This window comes from Hydractinia symbiolongicarpus, chromosome 4 (assembly GCF_029227915.1).
Source record: "Hydractinia symbiolongicarpus strain clone_291-10 chromosome 4, HSymV2.1, whole genome shotgun sequence".
Taxonomy (NCBI): Eukaryota; Metazoa; Cnidaria; class Hydrozoa; order Anthoathecata; family Hydractiniidae; genus Hydractinia; species Hydractinia symbiolongicarpus.
Window position 1 is genome coordinate 5,396,517 of NC_079878.1, and position 14,845 is coordinate 5,411,361.

Genomic DNA, 14,845 nt, shown 5'->3' on the forward strand with positions numbered 1-14,845 from the left:
GACGTAATTATTAAAGAGAAACGTTAATAACAACAAAGATGGCGCATTATGTATAAATTTAAGACGATCTTCATTATGCTACACTGCACGAGCTTTAACTTTCGATAGCATTTTCGTTTTACTTTATAACTTTCAGACATGCTTGGTGAATCATGCAGCCATGATACGGTGTGCGGAAATCTTTTTATTCGGAATATTTTTTTTTTTAACAGCGTTAGATGCAGCAGGGATGCTAACAAAGAATCTGTTCAAAAAAACAAAAAGGCTATTGTTAAAAAAATAGGAATGAGCAAAAAAAAATCCGCACACCGTTTTAAAAGGGTTAACCCAAGGTTCATTTAAAAACAGAAGCTGATGAAAAATAACGAGATTGTAAAAAGTTGGAGTTCGTAGAAGCCAATTTTTTTCTTGTTTATGATACATTTTTAAGCAGAAGTTTCTGCTGACTCAGCAATTTTAGTGTTAAGTTAAAATCATTTTATTATGTATTAAGGCCTATATTTTCAGGAAATAGTAAAAAAATGGTATAAATAAAACACTAAGTAAATAATTAAGCTATTTGGACAGCTAAAAAAAGGTTACTGACACCTTAAGTAAGTTCAGTTGTAAACAAATTCGTCACATGTTGTTCAACATTTTTGCCATTTTTATCTTCAATTTTTTCTTACTTAATTATTTTGTGTGTATTGACTCGTGACATCACAGTAAGGAAAAAATATATCCCATTGTTTTTTATTTGTTTAATTTAGACAACCGTTCGGAAAATGCAAACGTGGCACTATAGATGTGATATATATATTGCAAAAATAGTAGTTCATTGTTGGTTTGAACAAAAAGATTGACTTTAACGCTGCAATGTTTTTGCCTTAACCCAGAGAAGTTATTTTTATTAATTTTTGTTTAAGGTTCCTAGCAATGTTGGAATCTACCTCGAACTATCGCTTCTTGATGTCGACTCTGAAGTTTTCTGGCGTTTTATAAGTCAATAACAAAAATTTGAAAATGACTCGATTATGTGTCAGCCAATATTTTTCGGTGTTAAGTATAGAAAATTTGAGTTTGAGAAAATTAGGCCTGATAAAATTTTGGTCCACAAGGCTTGGGTCAATAAATTATTGCATGATGTTGCATCAAATCATCTTTGCATCTTTCAGGCTAGTTGCTCACTTGCTCACTTGTTCAGTTGATAAAAAAAATAAAAAAATAGAAAACACATTGCCACAAAGTTTTAAGATTATTTTCACTATATATAAATATATTAACAACATAAATCACATTTCACTTTACACCAAACATTGTTTAGCTGGTTGGAAAAAACGTCCAAGAAATTATTTAGATATTTATATCATTTATATACTATTATTTATCACTTATTTGACCCAAACAAATCGTTTAGCGATTATTTAAAATATGATTTATTTTTGGGGAAATTGTTTAATTTGGACAATGTTTATATATATAAAAAAGTTGTATCATTTTCTAAACAAAAAAAAACACAGCAAAGTTTAAATTTTGTTAATAGCAATAACCTAATATTTTTCACAGGGACATATTTTTGTGAATTTGACAAAAACTGGCGAAATATTCAAAAATTAAATTTCTGCAAATTACGTATGAATGGTATATACTCATTGTCAATAAATTTAATAGTGGCTGCATAAAAGTTTTATAAAAAATTGTATACACACAACTGTTACAAGTCTTTTGCATTTTCTTTTTTAAGCAAGTCTAAATATTTTTCCAATCCATGTATGAATGGCAGTCTTGTTGGAACTTTGCTCATATAATCCAAGTAACTATCACCAAAAAAATTCACGAGATAATATTCTTCATCTCTTACCCGCTCATCAAAGAATTTCCAGGATGCAATTGCATAACCAACAATGCAGATTGGATTCGCTAATAAAACTTGAGTACCTGCATGTGAATATAAGATATCAAAAATTTGAATGAGAAATGAGAATTCATAAATAAACATGGCAGCTCTTGTAATTTGAAAACTTTAAGTAAAAGAAAACAAGTTTAAGCACCAAAAAAGAAGTAAATCACTATAACAAACAACAAAAAGAGTTTTCTTTATATGCAGTTTTTGGCAACAAAAGTCTTGTGAGGACTAGAAACATTTTAGAATTTTAATTATATATATATATATATATATATATATATATACATATGCAAAAAAAAAAAATCTGGAAAAAAGCGTGCAATACAAAACAATAGTAGAGATCCTTACCAATGCTCCAGTAAAACCATCCCACATAAGAAGGATGTCTTGTCCAACTATAAATCCCATCAGTAACCAGAGAATGTCCATCATTTTTCTCTGATTGTACAATATGTGTGAAGTTTGACTTTGCTGTCATCATTGCAAACTTTCGGAGAAGTTCACCACAAAACACCATAAGAAATCCCAATAAAGTAATCAACAAATAACATTTCATCTTGGGAAAAAGCCATGCTTCAATAGAAAATTCTATCCACGAAAACACTGCAGCAACTTGATATTCAAAACTATGGTTTAGTAAGAAGGAGTCCAGACTAAGTCGGTCTGCATTGTATAGTGCTGTCATGATGTACTCCGAAAAATGAAAAAATGTCAAGAATGCTACATATGTAGCAAAAACATTCCATGGACATGTTGCTATGAATATTAAAATCAATGACCCACCAAAAAATGTTCCAAGTAATGCAGCACGCTTCAAGATACTACTGTATGGAAGTAACAATAAACAAGTTATCGATGATCCAAAAGTTAGTATGCAATACTTGTAACTCCAATAATTACCAAATAAGATTTTCAACTGATACCATGAGAGAAGAGAAAATACTGTAAATGCAGCTAGTGCAACTCGGCCTTCTATACATAACATTATTTACACTTTTGTCTAAAATGTATTCTTCTGGAATGTAAAGAAAAAATAAGTTTATTATACAATGTCAGATTTAACTGAAGGTAATTATGAAACATGAAACTATACTTCTGGGGTTTGGTACAAGTAAACTAGTGCAGCTTTTATTTTTTTATGTGTTCCATTTTATTTCTGCAACTCTATACTGGTAATGTTTGAATTGCAATTTGTAAAGGAGCAACCTGACATCAGAATTCATGCAGAGTAATCAAATGTTAAAATATTTAAATATGAATAAGACTTGTGAAACAACTTTTCGAGGTCTACAGCATCTACAAAGTTTAACATCACAGTAAAGAGAATTTTGAGGTGATCCTCGAAAACTCTCTTTACTGTCAAGACTGAGCTAACTTGTTTGGTTAAGGTAAAAAGATATAATATACCATCAAGTTAGTTCAGAACAAACTGTTAGTGTAAGTCCATGCTTCACAACAAAGAACTTTATATTCAAGCAGTTCCTACAGACAGTGTATATAGCTCGCTCCCTATATGTAAAATACCCTTTTCACAGAATTAATAGTAGCATTTTTAACCAGGATAAAGCCTTTTGAAACAGAACAAGTGTTTGAAGTCAGGTTTTAATCGGGCTGGAGCAGCCATAAACAATTAAAAGTATTTTGCTTACCTCAGCAAACAGCCAGCGCAGCAAATATTGACAGTACTTCATGTAAAGGCTCATGTAGTCAGTTAATGCGCATACTACATCACAAAAATAACTATAGCTGTTATAATGCAGAATCTAGAAATAGGTTAGTTAGAGGTTTAGAGTAGTTAAAATAACATGAGCAAGGAAGAAGACTGTACGCCCCTAAACCTTCTATAAACGATTAGCAATGAAGGTATGATGTCGTGCGATTTAAATGTTTTGTGATCTAAAAAGCTGTAGTTATTGCAGTTAAAAGTTAGTGTCCATTTGGTTGTATTTTCTGAAACATTGTTTTTAATACTCTTGGTATCAGCAGATTGTTTTGAAGTTTGAATGCTTAGTTGGTATGCATTTAGTACATTTAATTCTTTCAATCAAGCTTTGGGGCGAGATATCCTGTCAACATTTAAAATAAGTTTGATTGCATATTTTTGTTTATTTTATAATTTTGTCAATTTTGTAACGTTGTTTGCATGCAAATTTTGCTTATAAAGGATGCCAATATTCTTTGCTACTTTTTCTTCAAGAATAACTCCTAAACTCCTGTGCTTTTTTATATTTATAATGATATATCATCTGTTTCATTTTGTCAATAGAAAACTAGGTACCTTGTTTTAGAAGTATTTAGGGACGGTTGTTTGCTTCAAACAATTTTAAACTTTGGAGAGTTCAATATTCACTGTGTAAAATAGTGTTTTATATCTTCATGAAAACTACTTTCTCTACTACTAAAGTTAACTGCTTTTTTAAAACATGATATTAAGTTAGTAATATTTTTAACTGAAGAGAAATTAGCAAGATTTTAAAAAGCCGCATGATGCTTAAAAACCTTTAAAACACAATATAGCGAAGATGGTGTAGTGGTAGAAGTGTATCCGGCCTTGCAATCATAAGGTAGTATTGTCAGCCCATTCGGTGCCATCTACTGACCGCTAATTGGCTTGTGTGGCAGCCAAGGAAGTTAGAACAATGCTATACGTTTCTCCAGCGGTAATGTAACATAGTTACAATCGAAGGGGAGGAAGAGCCAGCCGTTAGGTTAGAATCTCCAAGGACGTTAAGACTTCCCGTTACTTACTTGCTTACTTACTTACTTACAAAACGTTTGTTCAGTACAAATCCCAAATGAAAATAAAACCTTTTCAACTTTTGATTGAAATTCTAGTATATGGTATGCGCATTTGAAATTGTTTTAAGATTCTACTCAAACTGCTATCATGGGGCGGAAATTGATTGGTAAACGTAGGTACGGTAGAAACTTCGGCAAAAAAAATTTTCGGTCAACTTTTTAACCGAAGGAGTTTCTTGCGCCAAAACGTTTTTGGACTGATTTAAAATATTTTTTGTCATTTTAGCTTTTCAGATTCTGTGAATCAAAACTTTTGATCAAAAATAGTGGACCGAACATCAAGTTTTTGTAATGCCCAAAATTTCCTGTTTACGCTTTCTTGCCATTCGAAAAATTACATTACAGTTGTCCTTGTAAAAAAATAAATAAAAAACAAAGTGCTTATTCACTATGTACTCAATAAGTTAAAATCAGGATCCCACCAAGACAAGAAAATGGTCCCATGAACAGGTCTGTGCCAAACTGGGATACTTACTTGAGTTACTTGAGTCTGTTTTGATGCATTCTTCATCTACCCAAATCGTTGATTCCGACACTTTTAATGATATCCAACGAGGATTTCGACTCTGTCCTTCTTAAATGGGTATACCCCGGAATAGGTGTTTCATCCGGGATTGATCGAAAGGAAGAAATTCAACTTCTTTTTAAACGTGTCCTCAGAAAATCCTGTATAATCGCGAAGATGTTTAGGTAGGCTATTAAATAGCCTTGGTCCTTGAAATACGAAACTGGCGTTCATGGTAGAACAGAAAACTCGAACAGTAACAATCCTTAACACTTTCTTCTATGTCTTGGATGGAAATACCTAGCTATGCCGACATTTTGATTTCCTACGTCAGTGTTGATGTTAGGTAGTAGGTTTTCAAGTATACACCAAACATGAAATATTTGATATCTTCCTCTCCTCCTTTGTAGTGAAAGTAGATCTAAGGCTTTCAGTTGTTCCCAGTAGTTAAAAGTTCTCATACCAGTTATTTTCTTCATATAAACTTGTTGTATTGTTTCAAGACACTGGATAAAACCCACTTTTACAGGGGACCAGAGCTGAGAGAAATAGTCAAAGTGAGGTAAAACGAAATCATGGTACAACGTAATAAGTGTGTTTGTCACGAGCAGAAAACGTTCGGTGTGTCAACCCACACATATCTCTTGTCTTTTCAACAATACTTTAGATATGTGATGCAAAAGAACAGTTGTTGGACATTTTCGCAACCACGTCTTTCACCTCTGATTGTTCTTCTATTTTTTGCCATTATTTGACGGGTATATGGAGACCTTTTTTAATTCAGCGTTTTTCCATACTTTAGGTGTACAAATTTGGTACTATTGAAATCCATTTTATTTTTATTTGTCCATATATAAATTATATTTAGATTACTTTGAAGCATAAATGTATCACACAATGTTCCAACACCTTTCAACAGTCTTGTGTCGTCTGCAAAGGTAACTATATGGCAGTATTGCATCTTCTCATCTATATCACCTACCATCAAGATAAATAGCAAAGGTCTAAGTACTGAGCTTTGCGATACGTCAGAAAGAACATGCGCTTGCTCAGATTTGATGCTATTTACCAAATTGTTTACGGTCAGTTAGAAAAGACTCAATCTATTTCAAAAGTTTGCCTTCAATTTTTAAAGCATTTTCAAGAGGATTTGTGATCAATTGAATTTATTGAATGCTTTGCTAAAATCCAAGTAGACAGTGTCAACATTTTTGTCAACTTCCAGATACATTAGGATAGTTTTGAAATGTTGTAACAGTTGGCTTAGACATGATCTTCCTGATCGAAAACCATGTTCTGATTGATCAAATTGTTTTCTTCTATGTGCTTTACAATTTTGTGCCTTACAATTTTTGCGAACTACCTTCTCAAACACTTCCACACGGTGAGAGTATAATTTTTTGCTTTACCTTGATCACTTGCCTTGTGTATGGGTGTTATATGGCTTGTTTTCATCACTTCTTGTGTGATACCATTATTATTATACTCTCTCCATATTTTAAATAGTTGTGTAGTCAGTGATTCACCATATTTCTTCAATAGCATGGCTGGGAAACCATCTGGACCAGCTGCAGCATTGTGTTTTATAGTTTTAATTTCTCCCAGAAAGTCATTTTCATCAAATACTATATCCTCAAGATCATTTATATGGGAATAGTTTTTGTTAATTTATTCTGATAAGTCTATTTCAATATAAGGGTTGCTGGAGGCAGACATGTATTGTTTTTGTAGTGCGTCATCCATTTCTTTGTTGTCGGTAATATAATTCATATATTCATTAATCAATAGACCTATTTTGTAACTTTTTTATTATTTTCTTAGCATATGACAAAAAGTATTTTGGATTATTTTTGATGGCTGAGGTTGCTCTACTATCATCTAGCTGTTTTGTCTTCTTGTAGGAGTCCTGTTTTTTTTTTCAATATCTACTAGCTTATTCTTCAAACTCGTTATATGTATTGAGTTATTACTGTGTATTAACTTTTTTGTTATTTCACATCTTTTTCTCATCAATATTCTTCTCTCTCTTGGAACTTTTCTATATGCATTTTTAACAGGAATATGCAACCCTGTAGTTTTTTACATATCGATATAAGTTTATCAATTTTTTTCTGCACATCAAGACCCGCAAACTTAGTATCCCAATCTATCTTTTATAATTATTTATTCAGTTTTTTTCCAATTGGCCGAATCATAAAAATAATTAAATTTTTCGAAAGTTGTATTCAAAATCTTTTCATTAGGTAGAGAGGAACATAAACGGATGTAGAGTAACTTTACTTCTATGGTTGCATGATGTGATAAAGAGTTGGTAGACAACAATAATTTGTGGATCAACTCTTTGTTGTTGTGTAAAAATAATTTCAAAATATCGCCGTCTTACTAACTAATCATATAGTCAAAAGTTTAACGATAACAAAAGGGAAGATCCATTTAAATAATAAAAACCGAATAGTATATTGGATGTGTTTTCATTACAAAGTGTTTAGCATTATCGCTGGAAAAATTACGATTCTTCTTTATAACTAATTATCCATTCTCGACCCCAGAGCTCATTGAGATAAACCTCGAGGTTTGAATTTCAAAGAGCACTGGGGACGAGAATTCTAAATATCTTTTATTTAGAGAGCTACGTACATTTTCGTACCCAGGGTTTTTTCGCCCCTAGGCCAGGAAAAATGTCCTCAGGGGAATCTATCATCACACCTATATTTACTCGCTATATGGCCTCTTTCATGAAGTTATTCCCGAGAAGTTTATTATGGATTTCGTATTCCACGATTTTCCATATAGTGCAACGTCGTTCACTTCCTTCTGCTATCTAGTATTTTTACGGCATTGGTATAAACTCTGCTATATGTGTTGTATTCCTTTCACTCCGTGGTGAAATATGACTATGATATAGCTAATTAGCTCGTTGTTACTGTTCTCTCACACCTGCACCTGTCCTTTTTCCTGTTCTACCCTTTTTATTAGTTAATTTTTTAATGTAATGCCTGGCTTCTTTTTTGAGACACTAGCTAGGTAAGTTGCATATTGCAATTTGTTAGTGTCCTGTAATGTATATAGCCTAATGAAATGAAATTGAATATTGTATATTGAATCTATTATTTCCAGGAAGGTATGGCTTAGATGGGGAGTCCTAGAGTATTTAATTTCCCCAATTTTCCTCACATGGCTTGGGTTAACCCACCAAACTTTCCAGAAGTAATTGAGCAATTTCCAAACTCTGTCACTATGTTTCCTTGAAGATACTTCTCTCTGTATACTACTCTTTATTTTTTTCTTACGCTTCTTATTTCTCCCAAGTTTGGTGTCTAAACCATAACATCCATGCTGATCGAATCTTTAAACTTCAAAAAATAGCGGTCAGACTCATCACCTTCTCTGACTTTAATCAACCCTCTAAACCTCTACTAAAGCAACTTTACCTTCTTGATATTTTTGATACCACCAAAATCTGCAATGTAACTCTAGTTCACCAAATCCTAAACAAAGCCTCTCCACCTGATATATATAAATAGTCTTTTCAGTCTACCTTTTCGCCCGGATACTTACAATATCAGAGGATCTTCTATTAAACTTTTAGACAAACCCCTTGTTAGAACTTTTTCTTTTGGTACCAATTCTACTTTATATCAATGTATACTAGCCTGGAACTTTTTTCAATCTCTTTTCCCTAGACAAGACCTTTCTTCACTATCAATATCTAAAATCAAATCACTCTGCAAAAATTCCCTCCTTGATAAATATTCCTAAGGGTTATTCCATGCCAAATGAACCAAAATCAAGGGACTTTCCATGTCGACCCTCACAGATTTTTTGAAATTTTTACCACAAATTTATATCAATAAGATATGGAAATTCTGAAACTTTTAACTTCCTACCTCGAGTGGTTCCCAGGATATGACCTTTAGAAATTTTCCCCATTCTGGCCATTTCTCAATACTAACAAAATCCTCTGTTTTCAGCATGCCATAGTTTTATGTATGGACACCCAATGTCTCTGAAAGTCTATAATATCTTAGTATTCCATCCATATTTTTTAAAGAAACCAAAACTGTTATTAGAAAATTTTTAGAATTCTGCCATTATGGATCAGAAAATGCTTGAAAATGCTTTTATATAGATGTTTTTTTTTAGTATTTTGATGCTCCAGTAACTCAAATATAAGGGTGAGATAAGGTCCATACTTATTTTTTCTTTTAGAACAAATACTTTTCCATCATTTAATCTAAATTTAATCGTTTTATTTTGATGGGGTTTCAAAATATGACCTTCCGAAGTACCAACCACACAGAATTTCCTAAATTTTCACAAAGTTCCAGGTGAAAAAAAGCAGCGCAGGAAAAATTTTCTGGCTTTGAAAATTTCGGCAGATAGTCTTCAAAGTATCCATCAGCAGTTAAAAGAAAAAAAATCTTGGGTTTCTGAGTGCTTGTATACATAACCTTACATTTAAATATGGTTGATTTTCGAAAAAAATGCACGCAAGTAATTTTTTGAGGATTTTGATGCCTTGTTTACCCAAGTATCAAAGTGTGAAAAGGTGTATACTTTTTTTTCTTTTAAAACTAATAATTTTCCATCATTTAACTTAAACTTAATCATTTTATTTTTATGGGTTTCAAAATATGACCTTCCAAAATATTGCCTGGACAAAATTTCCAAAATTTTCACAAAATTTGGGAGGAAAAAAAGTACTTCAAGAAATAATTTTCAGTTTGGAAAATTTAATAAGATAATCTTCACAATATTATTATGGACTGGAAAGGAAAAAATCTTGGGACCTTTTATGTTTTTATACATATCTATGTTTTCAAATGTGGTGAATTTTTTTTAAAAAAAATGATTGTGTGCAATAATTTATCAGAATTTATTAGAATCACAAGATAGAACAATTTAATCCTCAGACAGGTATTGTGTCAACTAGTTACTTAATAAGAACTATCTCATGATATGTATAGATTTTATGATATTTATAGATTTCATGATAGCCCACGGGATTTTCAATAGAATTTCAATTTTCCAAAAATAGTTTATATTCCCAGTAGGGTCCATTAGAAAGAGAAAGTGGAACAATTTATTCCCCAGACAGGTATTGTGCCAAGTAGTTACTCAATTAGAACTTTATCATAATATTTATAGAGATTTACCAAAGGAAAGTTTCATTGTTTAACTTAGTCTTAAACTATATTATAAAAAGGTCATAATTTAAAATCTCATCAATTATAAGATACTTAAAATTTTATGATTACAATGAACAAACTATTTGGTTTACTTAACAAAAATCAGTAAGTGGAGAGCTTATCAACATTTTTCATTGGAATATTAGCCATCGAAATCTCAAAAGTTGTGCTATTTTTAATTTTATTACCCAGAAGTACATGTTTTAAAGGTTTTATTTGGTTGCTACTTTGGATGGTCATAATTTGAAACATCATTGATATATAATGGCTGTGGTTTAATTTAGTGCTAGTAAACCATAGGTTTAAAGATAAAAATTAAGCATGAACATTATTCATCATAACAATTAGATATGTATAAAAATATACAAGGTCCCAAGATTTTTTTCTTTCCAGTCCATAATAATATTGTAAAGATTATCTTATTAAATTTTCCAAACTGAAAATTATTTCTTGAAGTACTTTTTTTCCTCCCAAATTTTGTGAAATTTTTGGAATATTTTGGAAGGTCATATTTTGAAACCCATAAAAATAAAATGATTAAGTTTAAGTTAAATGATGGAAAATTATTATACACCTTTTCACACTTAATTTTCTTAAAGAAAATAAAGAATTTATATTTATTTATAAAATGAAAATTCTAAATATGGTCGCCATCTCCTTAGATTAGTTATTTAACTAGTGTGATGGTCTCCAGCTTGTTGTTTTTTTAGCAATTTATCTTGCTAAAGTTCCTTTTTCAATAGAACATTTTTTTTTTGTAATTAGTTATTTTCTCAGCAAATAAACTCTTACTTACTTACTTACTTACTTAGATAGCCCCAAGTACCTGGGGCTATGGTAAAATTTACTTGCACATATTGACTCTCCGCCAAGGGAAATCGAACCCTGCCCTCCTGCACAAAGTTATAACCACTAAACTACTGCGCCACAAGTATTAAACGAGTGTCTGATGGATGATAGATAATTTCAGGTTATTTGCAGCAAAGGTGAAGAAAATTTCAGCACAGTTTCTTAATACATTTTTTGCTTATGCTGTAGTTTAGCAAGGGAAGCTGGGAAGCTTTCAATGGATGACTTGATGGACTGATGGAGGACCTGAGCGTCAGGATATGCACAAATATATAATGCATATCCTGAGCGTCAGGGTATGCATTATAGGCGCCTTCATGCCCTAAGTGTCAGGTGCACAAGACAGATGAAATGCACTGAGCATCAGATGCATTGACATGTTCTGAGCATCAGGTGCCTGCTAATTATGTTGTTTTCCCTCACACCCTGAGTGAGAATACTGGTGTTTTTATTCATACCCTGAGCGTCAGGTGTATGAGAGATGCCCTGAGCATCAGTGGCTTCAACATGCTTGAGTGTCAGGTGCATGTTTCCTATTCACATAATGGCTACACTAAACATGCCTTGAGCGTCAGGTGCATCGACATGTCCTGAGCCAGGTACATGCTAATTACTGCTGTTTTTATTCATACCCTAAGCATCAGGTGTATATGAGAGGCCTTGAGCATCAGTGGCTTCAACATGCGCTGAGCGCCAGGCGCATGTTCCTTATCCCCATGATAGATAGATAGATAGATGTGCATATTTTACATGGCTAGCCTCACAAATATCGAGGGATATACCCTGTCTATTATTTCCAGGAGGGGCCATGGCGTAGATGGAGAGTCCTAGAGTATTTAATGCTCATTTTGAGCTACGCAGACCAAATTAGAGCCCGCGCTCTACTAGACAACTCCCGGCAACATCCAACGGCCCACACAGTGTGCCATCTTCCCAATTTCCCTCACATGGCTTGGGTTAACCCGGGGCTATGGTAACATTCACTCGCCCATGTTGAATCGCCGTCAAGAGGAATCAAACCCCGGTCTCCCGCACAGAGTACGAGAGCTATAACCACTAATCTACGGCGCCACAATGATGACTACACTAGGGATGCCCTGAGCGTCAGGTGCATCGACATGTCCTGAGCGTCAGGCACATACTAATTACTGGTGTTTTTATTCATGCCCTGAGTGTCAGGTGTATGAGAGATACCCTGAGCATCAGGCGCATGTTTCCTATTCAAGTGTTGCTGATGAAGATGCCCTGAGCGTCAGGCGCACCTCAATGAGCATTAAATTAGAGGCTACCTAAGACTTGTGGTTTCTACCTCTGGACTAAAACCCTGACATAACCTGAGGCAAGAAGAAATGCCAGGGAAACCTTAAGGCAGAAGCAATTTGTCTATCTGAAGAACTTGTGCAGTGTGGTGTGTTGGGTTCTTATGTGCAACCATTAATAATCAAGACCTGGGTAAGGACTGATATCTGTTGCAACCTTTAAGATCAGGTCTATAGGTAGAAACCACCCCCACTGTGCAAGGCTCTACATGACATCCTCAATTACTAATGTAAACCTAATGTATACTAACCACAATGCTAAAGAACTGTCCTCCTGTCACCACAATTAACATGAGCAAAACTTGCAGTTTAGCTCCATTTTTAACTTTTTGGCAATCTCTATAATAATACGGAGACTGTGTGTGTCTGTCTGTCTGTAACAGGCAAAGTGGATGTGTTCATTTTCCTTTTATGTAGCCAAAAAATTCATGTCTCAAATGTTAAATTTTTTGACGTTGCGACGTGGGATCAATATCTCTACTTTAACGTCAATATCTTAATTTAAATTAATGAAGTCATTACAGTGCACTTAAAACTTTAAAGTCAAATAACTTGGAAATGAGGTGGTGGTCAGTCTTTTTTTGCCGCGTGGGTAGCTAGGTACAGCCTGGGACCAATATGGGTAAGTTTCCCAAACCTGGTCCCCAAAAATTAGTTTTGGAATGGATGGGTTAATGACGTCATCAAAAAACATTCAGAAAATGTTTTTGCCTGTTGCCTTCATCGTTTAGATCTTGAAACGCTGATGAAGAAAATGTATAGGATCGTGTACTTGTGACAAACGTATGCAGAGATATTAGGGTTTAAAGTTTTTTGATGACGTCATTAACCCGTCCATTCCGAAACGGATTCAGGGACCCAGGTTTATAAAAATTACCCAAATTGGTCATAGGTGGTCCCTAGTTACCCACGCAGTGAAAAATCATTGACGTCACTACCTCGTTTCCAAGTTATTTGGCCTCAAAGTTTTAGGTGCACTGTAATGGCTTCCTTAATTTAATATAGGATATTGACGTTAAAGTAGTGTTATTTTCGTCGCGCTGTAACATCACAAAATTTGACATATTAGAGATGCATTTTTCGGTAACATCAAAAGAAAATGAACACATTCACTTTGCCTCTCATAGACACACAGACAGACACACTTAGCGTATTATTATATAGATTATGACATGTATTCCGCATATCCACATTACATGGCTCTTCATTGAATAATAAGTAGATATACAATAGGTAAACATAGGTTATTGAGATTTATTAACCCGAGGTGATTTATATTCAACGACGCGCAGCGGAGTTGAATATAATATCACCGAGGGTTAATAAATCCAATAACCTATGTTTACCTATTGTATATATGTTTTATTATATACCCAAAAGAGATTGTTATAATTAATATTACTTATTTTGTTTTGTGTTTGTTTTGTTTTCGTTTCATTTTATAGTGTAGATCGAAACATTTTTTGTGAAATCGACATGTTTTCGAAATGTTGTTGAAATCGACACGGTACAAAGAGACAAAAAGTTCATTTCTTTTTTTTAAATGTTGAAACACAACACAAATTTTTAATTCAAAATTCAATAGTTTATAAACACAATATAAGTTACAATCTAAATAAGTTTACATGGTACTAAATGTGCAAGTTAGAAATTAATTTGTAAAAAGAATTTTCTCGACAAAAAAGTTCCCGCCATTTCACGTGTTTGGAAATCGACCAATCAGAAAACGGACTACTAAGAAACAACCAATCACAGTTAATTACGATAAAAATTAATGAGGCGAAAAGGATAAAATCAAAACATGCGTTTACGAATGTTTTGTCAAAACTATTGTTACGTCACAAGCATTGAATAATACGGGTGGAATACGATTATTTATTCAATGGCTGTTTTTGCTTACGGGTATATAATAATAGGATAAAATATTATATTATAAAACAATAAAAACCTGCTAAAATTATAAAGTATCAAGTACTCATGTAGAGAAAAGACTCACACGGGAAGACTAGATAAACATGTAACATTAGGTTATTGAACAAGCTAAAAGTTCAGTATCAATTAAGAATTTTTTACATTTTACATAAAATATCTTTTTGACTTCTTCGTGGCCAATGTTCTTTGGAAGTCCAATAAACAGTTTTGTAGCATTGTGTTCGAAAGTGTTTGTTTCATGTGGGACTTATAACATGACCTCATTACTCGCTCTGGTTGTTCTAGTATAAACTTTTGTCTGGATGTTAACATAGATGGTAAAGTGTTTTCGTGCAATATTTTTTATACGAGCTTCAACGTATTGAAG

General features: G+C 33.2%; 1 protein-coding gene across 1 annotated transcript; it reads right to left on the bottom strand.

Annotated features, from left to right (window-relative positions):
* Nucleotides 1-1,220: 1,220 nt before the first annotated feature.
* LOC130640907 (protein-S-isoprenylcysteine O-methyltransferase-like) lies at nt 1,221-3,370 on the bottom strand. The gene is made up of 2 exons (XM_057447506.1): nt 2,234-3,370; nt 1,221-1,917 (listed from the first exon to the last, which is right to left on the bottom strand). Exons 1-2 carry the CDS (start codon nt 2,868-2,870, stop codon nt 1,694-1,696), a joined length of 861 nt encoding a protein of 286 aa, XP_057303489.1. The 5' UTR covers nt 2,871-3,370; the 3' UTR covers nt 1,221-1,693.
* Between the last annotated feature and the right edge of the window lie 11,475 nt (nt 3,371-14,845).

What these genes read in the sequence shown, in the direction of transcription:
- LOC130640907 (XM_057447506.1), bottom strand. Translation starts at nt 2,870, where the DNA reads ATGTTATGTATAGAAGGCCGAGTTGCACTAGCTGCATTTACAGTATTT. An exon ending in ATGGTTTTACTGGAGCATTG is followed by an intron (nt 1,918 to 2,233) that starts GTAAGGATCTCT and finishes ATTCACATGCAG; the next exon opens with GTACTCAAGTTTTATTAGCG.